General features: G+C 43.5%; 1 protein-coding gene across 4 annotated transcripts in view; it reads right to left on the bottom strand.

Moving 5' to 3' along the window:
* The window catches only part of ATG10 (autophagy related 10), a 143,577-nt gene extending 129,511 nt beyond the window's left edge, over positions 1 to 14,066 (bottom strand). For 3 of the 4 annotated variants that reach the window (XM_073344400.1, XM_073344397.1, XM_073344399.1), the window contains exons 1-3: positions 13,076 to 13,220; positions 10,508 to 10,633; positions 5,125 to 5,241 (exon numbers count right to left, since the gene is read on the bottom strand). In XM_073344400.1, the coding sequence (XP_073200501.1) occupies positions 5,125 to 5,241; positions 10,508 to 10,633; positions 13,076 to 13,129 (297 nt within the window). In that variant the 5' untranslated portion in view covers positions 13,130 to 13,220. Of the gene's footprint in view, positions 1 to 5,124; positions 5,242 to 10,507; positions 10,634 to 13,075; positions 13,221 to 13,768 lie in introns of those variants that run through there. The other variant, XM_073344398.1, reaches the window with a different exon arrangement.
* Between the last annotated feature and the right edge of the window lie 1,458 nt (positions 14,067 to 15,524).

The raw sequence follows: 15,524 nt of genomic DNA, 5'->3' as shown, positions 1-15,524 counted from the left end.
TATCATACACATTGTAAGGAGAGTGATCACTTTAGATAAGCTATTACCAGCAGGAGAGTGGGGTGGGGGGAGAGAAAACCTTTTGTAGTGGTAAACACCCATTTTTTCATGCTTTGTGAGTATAAAAAAATCTTCTATACTTTCCACAGTATGCATCTGATGAAGTGAGCTGTAGCTCACGAAAGCTTATGCTCAAATAAATTGGTTAGTCTCTAAGGTGCCACAAGTACTCCTTTTCTTTTAGTGTCTAAATATGTTCTGTCGTACCCTGGTGTTCATTTCCCACTCATGGTGCTGGGAAAGCTTTCTGCTCAGTGCATCTGCAGTGGTGTTTTGGCATCCTGGTAGGCAGGAGACTGAGATGATGATGTTGTGGTAGATGCACCAGTTCCATAGTAGCATGGCTTCTGTGCACAGGGAGTATGACCATGCCCCTCCTTGGTGGTTTATATAAAACATACCAGTGATCTTGTCCGTCAGCACTTTTATGGCCTTGTCCCTGATCATGGGTAGGAAGTGTGAGCATGCTTTATGAACTGCCCGCAGCTCCAGCAGATTTACATGTAATGTTGATTCCAATGGGGACCAGAGGCCTTGGATCGTGTCGTTGTGCAGGTGCCCCCTGAACCTAACAAAGTATTGTTGTGAATATCATCGATGGAGTAGTCTGTGTGAAGGAAACTCCTGTGCAAACGTTATGTGGTTGAGTCCACCAACGTAGAGAATTTTTTACTTTGGTTGGCATCATAAGACACTTGTTTATACTGTCTGTTTGGAATATACTGTCCTGAGCCAGCCTTGAAGGCATCACATATGCAGTCTGGTGTGATGATGACAAATGTTGTTTCTGACATATGGCCTAACAGTTGGGAGTAAGTCCTGGCCGATGTCTGTGGGTGGGCTTACGTTATAGCAATTAGGTTGACTAGAGTGGAAGCTACAGCCTCTCCGCCCAGATTTACCAGAGAGTCAAGGTAGGCCCCAATGAACTCCAGTCTCTGCACAGGTATGAACGTTGGGGTGTTTTGTTTTTTGTTGTTTTGTGTTCGTTTATTTGTAGATGTAGCTGTATCTTTTCAGTAGCTGCTAGGGCCCCTTCTTGAATTGAAGCTTTGAGTAAGCACTCCTCATCCAGATCAGGGAATATTATGACCCCTTGTCTGCAGTGGTGAGCTGCCACCACTGCAAGAACTTTTGAGAATCACCTTGGAGCCATAGATAAACTGACAGGGAGTACTTTGGAAACGATCTGTTCCCAGAGCAAATATGAGAAACTACCTATGTGAGGGATGTATCTTTATGTGGAAATATGCATCCTGGAGGTCGAGGGCCAAGAACCAATCCCCTCGTTCTAATGCTGGAATTATTGTTGCTAGCATGACCATCCTGAATCGCTATGTCTTTCTGAATTTGTTGAGTCTTCTTAAGTCAGGAATGGGATTCCATCCTCTGGGTTTTTTTTTTGTGGGTTAGAAAATATGGGAGTAGAAACTCTTCCCTCTGTGTTGTGTTGGTACTGGTTCTACTACGCCTAGGCATGAGAGACAGGTTTACCTCCTATCTCAGTAGAAGGGCCCCTAAAGAGGAATGGGGATAGAGGGTGGGGAGGGGGGAATGGAGGTAAATTGGATGGAATAGCCAGTCTCGATTTCTAATACCCATTGACCAACAACAGAAAAAGTGGAAGGTGTCTGTGTTTCTTGACCAAACCCTCAAAACTGTTTAGAGGGAGACTGCTGAGACACTGAGGGCTGAGAAGGGAGTGGGCTCTGCCTTGCAGGTCTCTCCCTTCACCTTTGCAGGCCATATTGCCTCTGAGGTTGGGTGTAGGGCACAGATCTAGATCTTTGTGTCAAGTAATACTTCCACTGTTCTTTCTTTTGTGTAGGTGTGTATATGCCCAAGGATCTCAGAGTTGCCCTGGAGTCCTTCAATGTGTGAAGGAACTCATCTGTTTTGGCTGCGAACAGCTTGGGGCCTTTGAATGGGAGATCATCAACAGTTCATTTTCCTCTTTGGGGAAAACCTGAGAGGCAGTGCTAGGAAGATTGTTGCATTACTATGGCCATGACAATGGAGTGTGCTGCCGTGTCTGCAGAGTCCAGTGAAGCTTGTAAAGCTGTGCAAGCTAGGAGTTGACCCTTGTATATGAAAGCTTTAAATTCTTCCTCTTTGTCCTCAGGTATGTCCTCAATAAAGTCAGATGTTTGAGTAACTGGAGTGATTGTATTTGGCCACTAATGCTTTTAGTTTGCAATCCTGAACTATACAGTCGTTGAACTTTATGACCAAAAAGATCCAATCTCTTCAAGTCCCTGTCATATCGGGTGGATCTGGAATGGTGGTTTTTCCTCTGCTCATTCACAGCCTCTACCACCAGAGAGTTTGGCATAGGATGTAAAAATAGAAATTCCATCCTCTTGGAAGGGACATAGTAGTTTTTCTTTTTTTTTTAATATGCTGTTTTAGAGACGGGTGAAATTGTTGATGGGGTCTGCCAGATGGTCTTGGCTGGGTCCATAAGCACTTTGTTTACTGGGAGGGCAATCTTGGAAGAGATTGAAGTCTAGAGGATGTCCAACAACTTATGTTGCGACTCCGCAACTTTTTCCAGTGATATCTTCAGTGAATCTGCGATCCTTTTAAATAGTTCTTGGAACTGTTTAAAGTCATCCCCCATCGTGGTGAAGGGAGCATGATAGCTTCATCCAGAGAGGAGATTGAAAAATTGGCAGCTGAGGTGACTTCCTGATCTGAAATCTCCTCCAGTTCCTCCACTGTCTCTTCCGGAGGTTCAGAGGGTGATGGAGAATGCCTTGACCTCTCCTTGTGTGGACTGGGAGGCTTAGGATAGTGTTGGCAATACACTGCCCATAGGTCTCAGTAAGGCCACTGTGGTGGGAATGGCATTAGTGCCAGCATCCATAGGTGTATGTATCATCATTGAGTTTCAGATCTGGGGTGGTATTCATGTTTCTCTAGTGGACCTGGTCCGGTACTTGTGTGGATAGGCAAGGAGTGATGGGAGGAGTAGATTTCCTCTTCCTTAATCATCCTTGTCGCTGGATAAAGGAGGAGCTGATCTGGGTAGTGTGGTAAGTTGGCATGGTATCGAGCATGCTGGAGTAAGGTCAGTACCGAGGAGTGGAGATTCTGGTGCTGAGGAGACTAAAAGGTCTTCATGTCAGAGAAATTGCTGTGGTACCGAGAGCATCGGTACTGAGGAGGGTGTTGTCGGTAGTACCAGTGCCTTTACCATGGTTGCCGGTGCCAATGATCGTGCACTATACACTGTGGAGGCAGAAGTTGGCGCCATAGACTATAGCGCTGCTGCACTGCTCAGTGCCGCATGTTTGAGCGGCTCCAGCAGTACGGAGGCAAGGCTGGTAGGTTTCCCTTTTGTGCCTTTTTCTGAGCTAGCTCACGTAAGGTCTTTGGCTCACATAGTACTGGACAGTCCCGCTACCTCAGAGGTGGACTGTCTCAGTGCGGTCAGTACCGATGGGGGCTGATGGATCAGGGAATGTCCCTTTTTGAAAGGTTCCCAAGAAGAGGAGGTCAGAACCAGTTTCTTTGTCGGAGTGCTCCTTCCTCTAAGAGAATGGTGGGGAACCTCTGTCAGACACCGCCATTGGAGACCAGTGCCCTGGAGGGGGTCCGTGATCCCAGATCGGATGCTAGGCACAAACTTCCATCATGAGGAATTTTAGCTGTAGGTCCCTTGTTTTCCTGGCACAGGCCTTCAGATTGTGGCAGTGGGAGCATTTATGTGGAATGTGTGTCTCACCAAGGCAGCAGACACACTCTGAATGCCCATCAGAAACTGGGATTGACGACTGGCAAGTGAGGTAACATTTAAAATCCAGGGAGCCAGGTATGCCCCTTTGAATAGGGCCCTCCCTCATGGGAGAAATAACTATACTACAGTAACGGGTATCCTAATAACTGAAACTTAAATTCCTAAGATAAAAAAAAAATTTTAAAGAAATAAATATATGGGGAAGAGACAGAGCAATTAGCTAATTAATTAACTAGTACTTTAAAGTTAAAGCTAGACTAAATATAAAGATCACAAGCGCTGCCAATTGCTCCATCTCAAGCAAGGGGCAGTAGAGAAGGAACTAAGAGGGTTGGTCGCACAGCTTGAAGCAGCATGAGACGGGGACAGCACATGTGCGACCCAACTAGGCACTACTACCAAAAATAGGAGTACAAGTGCAGGGGTGCAGATTTACCTAAAGCGGAGCACCCACAGGGGCACTCCTCAAAAAAGAACCCTGGCTTATGATTGGCTGAAAATAGTCATGAAACAAGACTGTAAGTTTCTATTGTGTATCTCCCGATTGGTAAATAATACTAAAGTCTGGAGAAATGTCAAAAATCAGATCACGTATTTAAATAAATTCATTCTGAGCTCAGTGAGAAATGAGTCTCAACTTTACTTTTTCTTTTTAAAAGTTAATTTCGGAAGAAAAAAAAGCACTATACACAGTAAAAGCTTTGTTATCTGGCATGTTGGGGGGGAATGGAAGGTGCCAGTTAACTGGAATTTTTGACTAAGAGTTATATGGAGGGAGGGAGTTTGGGTGTGGTTGGTAAAGTGCCACAGTTTTTACTGCATAAGAAACTGATGCCACAATGAAGTGATTTCTCTCTCTCTCTCTCTCTAAGATTTTCAAAAATATTCACAATTCATATATTTCAGTAAATATCAATTTACTGTCCCTCAAGGTAACTGACCTCATATTTTGCCTTGATTAATATTTATCTCTTAGGTAAGTAAATCTTGATTTTTTTTTGAAGTCAATATTTCCTTAATATTGGTATATCATGGTACAAATAAGTACTGTCCTTCCATGATGAGGCTGTGAGTGTGTATTAAGCCTTGAGGCCACTCCGTTTCCTCCCCAATTCACGTATAAACTGGAAGTAAGAGGATAAGATTTTACATGAAGACTGTTCAAACTCACTAATCATTCAAGACCTGAATAGTCTCACGACATGCTAGTATACCAGGTACCAAAGTGGGTTTTGTTTTTTCTAAGCAATAGAAAACATTCTGCTCATAATTTATTTTTTATACAAAAGTTTTAAAGGCAAATCAATACAGAAAGGTGTATTTACCTCAACGTGTGTCAGTATTTGGTCATCACTCTCCTTAGTGCTGTCCTTGAAAATTAATGAGGTATTTCCATTTTTCATTTGGAAGTGTGTTTTACTCATATAACCATCAGGAAAGTCCTGTGCTCAGAAAATACAAACCAAAAACATTTTCAGTAATCCTTTAAATATGCAAAGTTCTAACTGCTACCACCATTCTACAGAATAAATAAAACACAGAATTCTGGCACCAATGCTTGGCATAATAAAGTTCTGAACCTGCTGGTAGAGGGTCCTAACTGCACTAATCTTCAGTATCCCCTCATGGCCAGTTCAGAGTAATTCTAACAGCTTTAGAGGAGGCCAACTGCCCTACTAATTAAAATAAAATATGATACAGCTGCTAAGATAATGCATCAGTGCTAGATATCTGTGTACCAGAAGGGGTGGCACAAGGGAGCTATTGGAAAACATTGTATTGAGGTCTGGAAGAGAGTTGAGCAGCTGAGGGCCTAGGTGGAAGGTCTCAGGAGATGGGAAATAGTGCGTAGGAGACAGACAGAGCAACGTAGTCTCAGTCATTTTTAGTATCTGACACCAAGCTTTTTTTTCCCCCAGGAACAGAATCATAAGAAGACTATTCCAACAAAATGGCATGAACTATGTACAAATCAACTCCAGGTAGGGAAATTGTCCCATTTGCACAAGGTGGGCCTAATGTGTATTGGATGAAAATAGAATCTTCTCAGAATTAAGAGTGTTGATGACATTAAAAAACACTAACTATTAATGTTCTTAAAACTGCATCAGAGAGGAATGCCTGAAGCCTACTATCAGTAAAGCCCTTGAATGCTCATTAAAATCTAGATTTTAATCTAAAACCTTTTGCATATAAAAAGGCAGTTAAAGGACAGTTTCACAATATTAAGATAACATCTATAAAAACAGTGACAACAGAACAGGGGTTGCTGGTTAAATTAAACAAGACACTTAGCATCTCTCTCTACTGAAGGTTTCTGCCAAGTGTAGCTACATGATGTAGTCCGTGCAAACCCATAGGCTAGATAAGGTGTACCGGTGTAAGAGAGGGCTCACACCAGTACCACCTACCTGGATGAATTCCCAGGTTATGTCACACCAATTCATGCCCTATTTTGCACTGGTGCAGTATATCTGTAGTAAGGGCTTGTACCTGCATACCTACAACCATGTAGTCACACCAAAACAAATTTCCCAAATCTCAGCAAACCCCCCCAGGATTAATTTGGATTTTTCCCTCTTGGATTGTATAACGTCTCACACAGAAAGTCAGAACTGGGGTGAGGGGACCAAATTAACCCTAAACATGCTCTCATTTTGATCATTCAGATGATTAACAATTTTCATCTTTTTTTTTTTTATAGATCAGCTTTTTTCATTTAAACAACATACAAGCATGCTACGATATACTTTACAATATATGGGCATTTACACCACTGCCTTGTACACGGACCACTGCAGAGCTGCACTTCTCCATAAGGGGCACTTAAGAGGAGAGTTTGCTGTTCTGCACACCAGAGGTATGTGCACTTGCAGAAACAGTGCTTGTCTGAGGCAATCTGCTCCATTCTTTAAGAGAGAACAGCCTGGGCCTCAGACTCGGGGAAGATGGACATGGCCATGATGACCCTTCCTAGACTTCATTCCCTTTTTACCACAGGTATTGTGAAGGGTCCTTGCAAAACTGCACAAGGTTGGAGAAAGACTTTTGGTGGGTTTCCTCACACCCTGATTTACATCCTGTAAATGAGTTTGTCAATTAGAAATAAGAGACGGGAGAACATGTTAATAATGGATTGCTGGAAAAAGCATATCCTGAAAGGCAGCAAAAATGCATGGAGAACAATAAATAGTATCTGCATGCTATGGACTTATTTCTGAAAGGAAACAAATAAATTGGGGTTTTATTAGCTGTTTCATTACATTTTATTTTAGACAAACAAACACAGAAAGCATATGTGCAACATGTGATGTAAAAGGATTCCATTCAAAAAAGTCTCTGAACAAAACTCATTAACGTAGCATTAAATTGCTTGACAAGTCTGCAAATTTAACTATCATTTAACTCTTTGGTTAATCTACCATTTCTGACACAGTTTAGTTAGTTTCTTCTGATCTTTAAATCAACATGTGTTCCATTCTGACACACTCATTCTGTCTCGTCTTTCCTATATTACAAAATATATTTAACTGCAGCATCTGTTATGGGCTATTTGTGTACTTCGTTCTTTTCAAGTTTCATACCTGAAACAATATGATAATGCTGGTTATATATATATTTTTGTTAGTAAACTTTTTTAACACGGATAATGTTTTGAGACATTGCCTTGCTCTTAGCTTCTCTTGCTGCCATGCTATATTTGTCTTCCCACTAAATCTCAGTGGGCCAAATTCACCGAGAGTGTGCTTATACATGGGATGTCCCTGATGGCAGAAAGAGCTGCAGCCTCAGTTATGAATTGCCATAAGAGCAATCCAAAAAGTGGACAGAAATGACTGAAAACATAGGCCTGACCTGGATAGCCAGAGAGTCCACTTAAGTGGCTTTCTGGATAATTTTCGATTTGTGGACCTCCTAGAGAGCTGCACTAGGCAATTAAACCTGCCTACACGGGTAGAAAATCTTTGGAGAAGAAGAATGGAAGAAACACCACCTGCCCTCCACAGGGTTGAATTGCCCTGGGGTGGGGGGGTGTACAATGAGCTCTGGAGCAGGGGTGGGCATGTAATATACACTTCCCTGAACCAGCTTCTCCTGAGGGGGTCTCTACATACTTCCAAACTCTACAGCCTATATTTTCTCTGGAAGATATATCTATGAAAGCCAGGAATCTGTGGGGTTAGTAATCTCTATTTTATACCAGCAAGGTGATGGGAAGGCACTCCTTGACACCACTGGGCATAGGGCACCCAAGAAAGATAAGCATCTCCCATGTTACAGAGCTTCTCTAGTACAACATATATTTATGTATAAATGAATCAATACATTTGTAAGGACTTTTCTCCTTAAAATAAGGGAAGACAGTTCACCTGTACTTAAACTGGCTTAAAAATAAGTGTAGATCATAATATATTTGGGTCATAATAGCCTTTGACATGGTTACTCATGGCTACACGGGAATGAGATTAACCTATTTGCCTATGAAAAAAAATTATAATGAAAGCAAATGCATATATGGCTTTAGCAGAGTAGATATAATTGCCTAATTTGTGCAATGTTCAGTATTACTAACCAAATTCAGCTTCATCAGGTCTATAAGTGATGCACTCCTACACTGCACATGGTAGTTCTCCCTTGACAAGAGAGGGTTATAACATAATATGGACCTCACCCTCCACATCTATAAATACAGGGTTTTGCTTAGACCAGGTGAGTTTGACATGATAGCCTAATTCACATAAAGTTGGATGTTTTATCATTAACTTAATTTCTACTAAATTTATTAACAGTTCTACAACCCTAACTTACATGAGTAGCCTCACTGACATCAAAGAAGCTATTCATGTGAGTATGGAATGCAGGAATGGGCTCCAAGTAAATGACATCAGCAACATTAAGAGTACACCAAACTGTTCATGACACACACACACACATATTATATATATATATATATATATACACACACACACACTGTGGGGGGGAGAGAGGGAAAGGCAACAAAAAACCTGTCTATAACCCATTCTGCTTTGAGACACTCATCTCTTTCAAGGGAAATTTCTTCCCCTGATTATCACTGAATAAATGGATGTTCTCCATGGCCAAGTTTTTATCACAATCTGGAATCACAGAGTCGCCAACTTGGCCCATTAAAAAAAAAATCTCACCATTTTTTATATGTGAGAACAAAAAAATCTGTCTCATTTCACTATTTTCAGCCAAGCTTCTATTTCACAGAAAGTTCAAACTTTGACCCAAGTATTGAATTCCTGATAGAGGCTCAGAGCATCTTTCTGTTCTGAATAAACTCCTCAGACACATAGCCTTGGACTGAAATCTAAGGTTTCAAATGGCTGCCTATATGAAAGGGTGCATTGTAACTCTTTTGCTAATATTTTCACTCTTTTAAAAAACTGTGATTTAAAGAGAAGTTGCAATTTTGTGGCTGAAGCCAGGTTCTTCCTTTTTACCAGAGTCCTGCCTTTTTTGCAGTGAGAGTCTTAAATTCTAGTTTATAGGGAAAGTATTGTCACAGATCTACAAGCCTTCAATGTATTTTAAAATATTATAAAGATAACTTTAAACATTGCACATGGTTTTCCCCAAAGTTTTAGAAAAGGATGGCGAGGGACTAAGTCATTAAATAGAATTACTGGTCTAGTTTCTCAGCTATAGTCATCTTTGCATTTTCTAGTTCTGCGTAAAGGGCCAAGCTCTCTGATGTGTGTGCGAGAGCAACCTGAGAGATGCTCTAACTCAACAGTTCTCAACCAGCAGTTCGGTGCCCTCCGGGGTGCTGCGAGTAGGTTTCAGGAGATCCTCCAAGCAAGGCTGGCATTAAACTAACTGGGGCCCAGGGCAGAAAGCCAAAGCCACCCAGGGCTGAAGCTGAAGCCTGAGCAACTTAGGTTCATGGGGCCCCCTAACGCTGGTCCTGACTTTTATAGGCACAGGTGTGCCATGGAGTTTTTATAGTGTTCTGATGAAGGGGAAGAGGTGGCTCAGGAAGAAAAAGGTTAAGAACCTCTGCTCTAACTCATGCTCACTGCAAACACAACAAAAGGTCAATAATGCAGCCCCAGCACAGAGAAGCTGGGAAGAGGGTGGATTAGAAGTTGCTATGCATGCTGTACCCCACCAGATGTATCTTGTTACCCTTGAGTGATCCACTCATGCCTAACTACCCCAGGTTTAGGTTCTATATCCAGCAGTGTGACACAAAATGTTCACACCAGAGAGGAGAATCTGGGCCAGTGTGTTCAGTAATTAATGGAAAAAATTTATAAATGAAAAAGGCAAATTACATCTGAACGTCTCATTTTGATATTGTCTACAACTAAGTTAAAAGTAGGTGCAAGTTTTCAGACAAGGAAAATATGTGAGGTCAGAAAAAGAAAACTGGATTGGAGAGGTAACATGGTTGTATGAGACTGGGATTCAGGAGACCTCGATTCTAGTCCCAGTAACCTGCTGTCTGATTTTGGAGAAGTCACTTCACCTCTCAGTGCCTCTCTTTATCCTCCCACCTTGCGTTTGCCTTGTTTATTTAGGTCAAACTCTTCAAGGTGAGAACAGTCTCTCATTATGTGTTTTCACAATGCCTCGCATAATGGGGCATGTGTTTGGGGCTTGGTTGGTTTACCAGGCTGTAGGATGAGGGAAAACCTTACAACAATACGTTTTTATTAAATATCAAATTACTACCCATACCTTTATACTTTTCCACTCCCAATCATCTCCTATTTGCTGTGAATGTTTAATGAACTCTGCACAATACTGCTTGAATCTATTTTCTTCCAAACAGAAGTCATCTTCAGAATCCAAGTTAAGTGACATCTGCACAGAAAATGGAACGTTAGGATTGGCAGCTGTAACGAAAACTAAAAATAATTTGTACTGGTTTTATATATATAAGGTATACAAGCAATTCAACAGTAAAATAACCAGTACATAAACAATTTTAAAGAAATATTTTTGTTTCTTAAACTAAAATAAAGATTTATTTCTTTGATTGTAAAGCCTTTACGGAAGGGACTGTGTCTTCTTATATGATCCGAATCCTGCACATACTTCCACCCATGAGCAACTTTACAAATATGAGTAGTTCTAGTGAGACCAAACTATCATATAAATTCTAGAGGCAGGCCCTCAACATTTAATAAGGGGGTTTTCCCAAAAGAAAGGACCCAGTTCTACAAAATGCTAAGTATCTCCTGTGAGATGCGAGTGCTCTGAACTCTCATTAACACCAAGGGTGGTTGAGCATTCTTAGCACTTCTCAGGACAACACATTGCAGGACTAGGCCCCAAGGGACAAATCCTGGTCCCAAAGAAGTCAAAGGTAAAACTGCTGTAGGTTTCAACAGGACATGAGCACCTAGTGTGCCACTATGGCCACAAAAGCTAATGTGATCCTGGGATGCATAAACTGGGGAATCTTGAATAGGAGTAGAACGTTCCTTTACCTCTATATTTGGCACTAGTGTGACCGCTGCTGGAATACTGTGTCCAGTTCTGGTGCTCATAGTTCAAGAAAGATGTTGATAAATTGGAGAGAATTCAGAAAAGAGCCATGAGACCAATTAAAGGATTAGAAAACCTGTCTTATAGTGATAGACTCAAAGAGCTCAACCTAGTTAGTTTAACAAAGAGACGGTTAAAAGGTGACTTGACTACAGTCTATAAATCTGTTACAAATATTTTATAATGGGATCTTCCGTTAAGCAGAGAAAGGTATACCACAATCCAATGGCTGAACGTTGAAGCTAGACAAATTCAGACTGGAAATAAGGCATACGTTTTTGACAGTGAGGATAATTCAGCACTGGAACAATTTACCAAGGGTCATGGTGGATTTTCCATCACCAACAATTTTAAAATCAAGGTTGGATGTTTTTCTAAAAGATCTGCTCTAGGAATTATATTTGGAAAGTTCTATGGCCTGAGTTATACTAGAGCTTAGAATGGATTATCACAACGGTCCCTTTTGACCTTGAAACCTATAAATCTAGGACCAGGATTTTGCCCTAGAGCAACATTGCTTGAACAAAGTTATAAAGAAGTTAAATATTACAACAGTAACTCAAATTAGGAAATAAAGTCAATCTTCAAATTGATATAAATTCCTTGGGACCAGACTGTGGGATAGATTCTCTGCTGGATGTAACAGAGGAGGGATACTGCAAGGGAGCAGTTTTTGTGTCTGCCCCAGCAGAGATTAAAGCATTCCTCAATGCACTTTAATTAACACTGGCTGGTTATAGCACACAAGTGCCATCTACCACTTGCAGATTGCCAGAACACAACATGATTCAACCACACCCTCTACCCACCCACCTATAGGAGAGGTTTTAAGGAGATGGTGCAGATGCCAGATGGGGAGACATGGCCAGTTTACAACCCCTTGTAGCACAAAATCTGGCTCTGTGTTTTTATGCTTTCTGTAAGACATCATGGGCCCCTATGGTACTATATACAAATATTTAATGACAAAATAAATAAATATGTACCTTGTGTCTGGGCAGTAAATGTGGGCTGATGGCCATACCTTCTCATAGGAGGTGCTCATCAGCTAGCAAGATCTAGCCCTAAAATCACTAAACTCCCACTTTCCCCACATAACAAATGTATTTATATAATTTAAACCACATTATTTTCAGTGTGAATGGACCAAACCTTTAACTATATGTTTCATAGACGTGGGAAGAGGAGAGCAAAGGAAAAATATATATGATTAACATGTCAGTGATTCCTAAATTTCTCGTTCTATTTGATCAAAGATGCAAAACAGCAATAAGTACAAAGCCATGTAAAGATCCTGAAGTTCTAACGAACATTTTAAATAGAACTATGTGCTTTAGTAAACACCTAGGATAGGGTAGGGAACACTTAGGGCAGAGGAAGAAACGGAAGGGGAGAGAAATACTGTGGTTAGGATGGGGAGAAAAATACAAAGGAGAAGGAAAGGGAGATGAGCCTTTCGAAGCACAGGAAAGGAATTACCCTGCACACAACAAGGTACAAAAACAGGCAGGCACCAAGGGAAATGCACAGACAGAAGAACGGGTCTCAGTATTCTCGGGACTCCATCTAGACACAGGATGGGGAGTGTGCAGGGTGCAATTTATAAACCTGGGGTGGAGGAAATGCCCCGGGGGGTTGGAGGAATCCTGGGTGAAGGGCATCGGCATCCAGCCTGGGGAGGGGGTTCCGCGAGGGATCTCTCGGGACACCGGGGAGGCAGCACACTGCCAGAGCACTACCCGCACAGCCACATACCGCTGACAGCACTGCGCCCCTCCGCCGCCTACTGCCAGTCTCCGGTGGGGACATTCAGCAGGTTCCCCCCCCCCGCCGCTGCGCATGGGAACGGCCCGGCTCAGGCACGGGTTACAGAGGCAAGGCCAGGGACCCCAACGCAGCCTGCTGCGCATGCGCCCGCGCCCCGCGGCCGTTAGGAGCAGCAAGGCACAGTGCGTGAGTGGCTCCTGGCAGCTTCTCCGCGCCGGCAGGTTTGGGCGGGGCGCAGCCCCTGACCGCTAGGAGGAGCCCGGCGATCAGGAGGCGGCCGGCAGAGGGGCCCCTCGGGCTGCGCCCCAGCGTCCCCCAGCCAGGCCTTGGCAGGGCCCAGGGGCTGCCGAATGGGGCGAGCCCTGCCCCCTCCGGCACTAGCACCCCCTCGTGCCGGGGGGCAGCGTTAGACACGAGCTGAGGGAGCAACCGCTCGGGCCCTCGCCTCGGCAGCCCTGGGCCCGCCCTGTGGCTGACCCCAGGAGGGAGAAGCTGCCGTGCCCAACTCGCCTTTCCCTAGCGGCAGGACGCGCCGAGCTGCGGGGCGGCCTGGCCCAAGGTCAGGCGAGTCCCGCCCAAACCACTTTCCCGCTCCAGGTGGCCTGGGCCCCCCCCGCTCACCCCCAGCGTGTAGCGCAATCCGCGAACACGCCGGCCGGCCGGCCCCCCTGCACGGCTCACCTAGTAGCGCGAGAGGCGCTAACAGCGGGTGAGCGCAGAACGCGCCTCCCTGTTCGCAGCGTCCGGACAGCGGCCCCGGCGTAGGCTTAGCACCGGGGCGGCGAGGAAGTTCTGCTTAGCGAGGGAACGTGGCCCCGCTATTCCTGCTTCCCCTCAGTCGCTGCGCCCACAAGGCCCAAGCCCAGATCCCGCGCTTCAGAACGCTTGGGAGGCTCAATGGAGTCCTAGCAGCAGCCGGCAAGTTCAAAGAGCTCTGGCCTGTGACTCGCGCCCAGCCCCATGTGAGCAGCACACAGAATCTGTGAGCCTTTGCAATTATTTTTCTTTATAAGGAGTTTAGTCCTTTTAAAAAAAAAAAAAAAAAAAAAAGTGTCATGCAGCCCTTGAAGCTGAATCAGCTCCCAGAACGATTCTCTGAATAAAGGAAGTTTCCCCACATTCGATTATAACATTCAAGTTACCACCAGGCGGGCGTAAACTGGAAGTAGTGAGTCTACTGTAGGCCAGATGTTCTGTATTCTATTGCCACTTAGCTTATCTATCCAGGTTTCAGAGTAACAGCCGTGCTAGTCTGTATTCACAAAAAGAAAAGGAGTACTTGTGGCACCTTAGAGACTAACCAATTTATTTGAGCATAAGCTTTCGTGAGCTACAGCTCACTTCATCGGATGCATACTATGGAAAGTGTAGAAGATCTTTTTATATACACAAAAAGCATGAAAAAATACCTCCTCCTCCCCCCCCACTCTCCTGCTGGTAATAGCTTATCTAAAGTGATCACTCTCCTTACAATGACAGGTTTCAGAGTAACAGCCGTGTTAGTCTGTATTCGCAAAAAGAAAAGGAGGACTTGTGGCACCTTAGAGACTAACCAATTTATTAGAGCATAAGCTTTCGTGAGCTACAGCTCGCTTCCTCAGATGCATATCGTGGAAACTGCAGCAGGCTTTATATATACACAGAGAATATGAAACAATACCTATTCCCACCCCACTGTCCTGCTGGTAATAGCTTATCTAAAGTGATTTCCAGCACAAATCCAGGTTTTCTCCTTTTCTCCTTACAATGTGTATGATAATCAAGTTGGGCCATTTCCAGCACAAATCCAGGTTTTCTAACCCAACCCCGCCCCCCACACACACACACAAACCCACTCTCCTGCTGGTAATAGCTTATCTAAAGTGACCACTCTCCTTACAATGTGTATGATAATCAAGGTGGGCCATTTCCAGCACAAATCCAGGGTTTAACAAGAACGTCTGGGGGGTGGGGGGTAGGAAAAAACAAGGGGAAATAGGTTACCTTGCATAATGACTTAGCCACTTCCAGTCTCTATTCAAGCCTAAGTTAATTCTATCAAATTTGCAAATGAATTCCAATTCAACAGTTTCTCGCCAGAGTCTGGATTTGACGTTTTTTTGTTGTAATATCACAACTTTCATGTCTGTAATCGCGTGACCAGAGAGATTGAAGTGTTCTCCGACTGGTTTATGAATGTTATAATTCTTGACATCTGATTTGTGTCCATTTATTCTTTTACGTAGAGACTGTCCAGTTTGACCAATGTACATGGCAGAGGGGCATTGCTGGCACATGATGGCATATATCACATTGGTGGATGTGCAGGTGAACGAGCCTCTGATAGTGTGGCTGATGTTAGTAGGCCCTGTGATGGTGTCCCCGAATAGATAAGTGGGCACAATTGGCAATGGGCTTTGTTGCAAGGATAGGTTCCTGGGTTAGTGGTTCTGTTGTG

The sequence above is a fragment of the Lepidochelys kempii genome, chromosome 5 (assembly GCF_965140265.1).
Source record: "Lepidochelys kempii isolate rLepKem1 chromosome 5, rLepKem1.hap2, whole genome shotgun sequence".
Lineage (NCBI taxonomy): Eukaryota > Metazoa > Chordata > Testudines > Cheloniidae > Lepidochelys > Lepidochelys kempii.
This window is presented reverse-complemented; position numbering and strand designations above follow the sequence as displayed.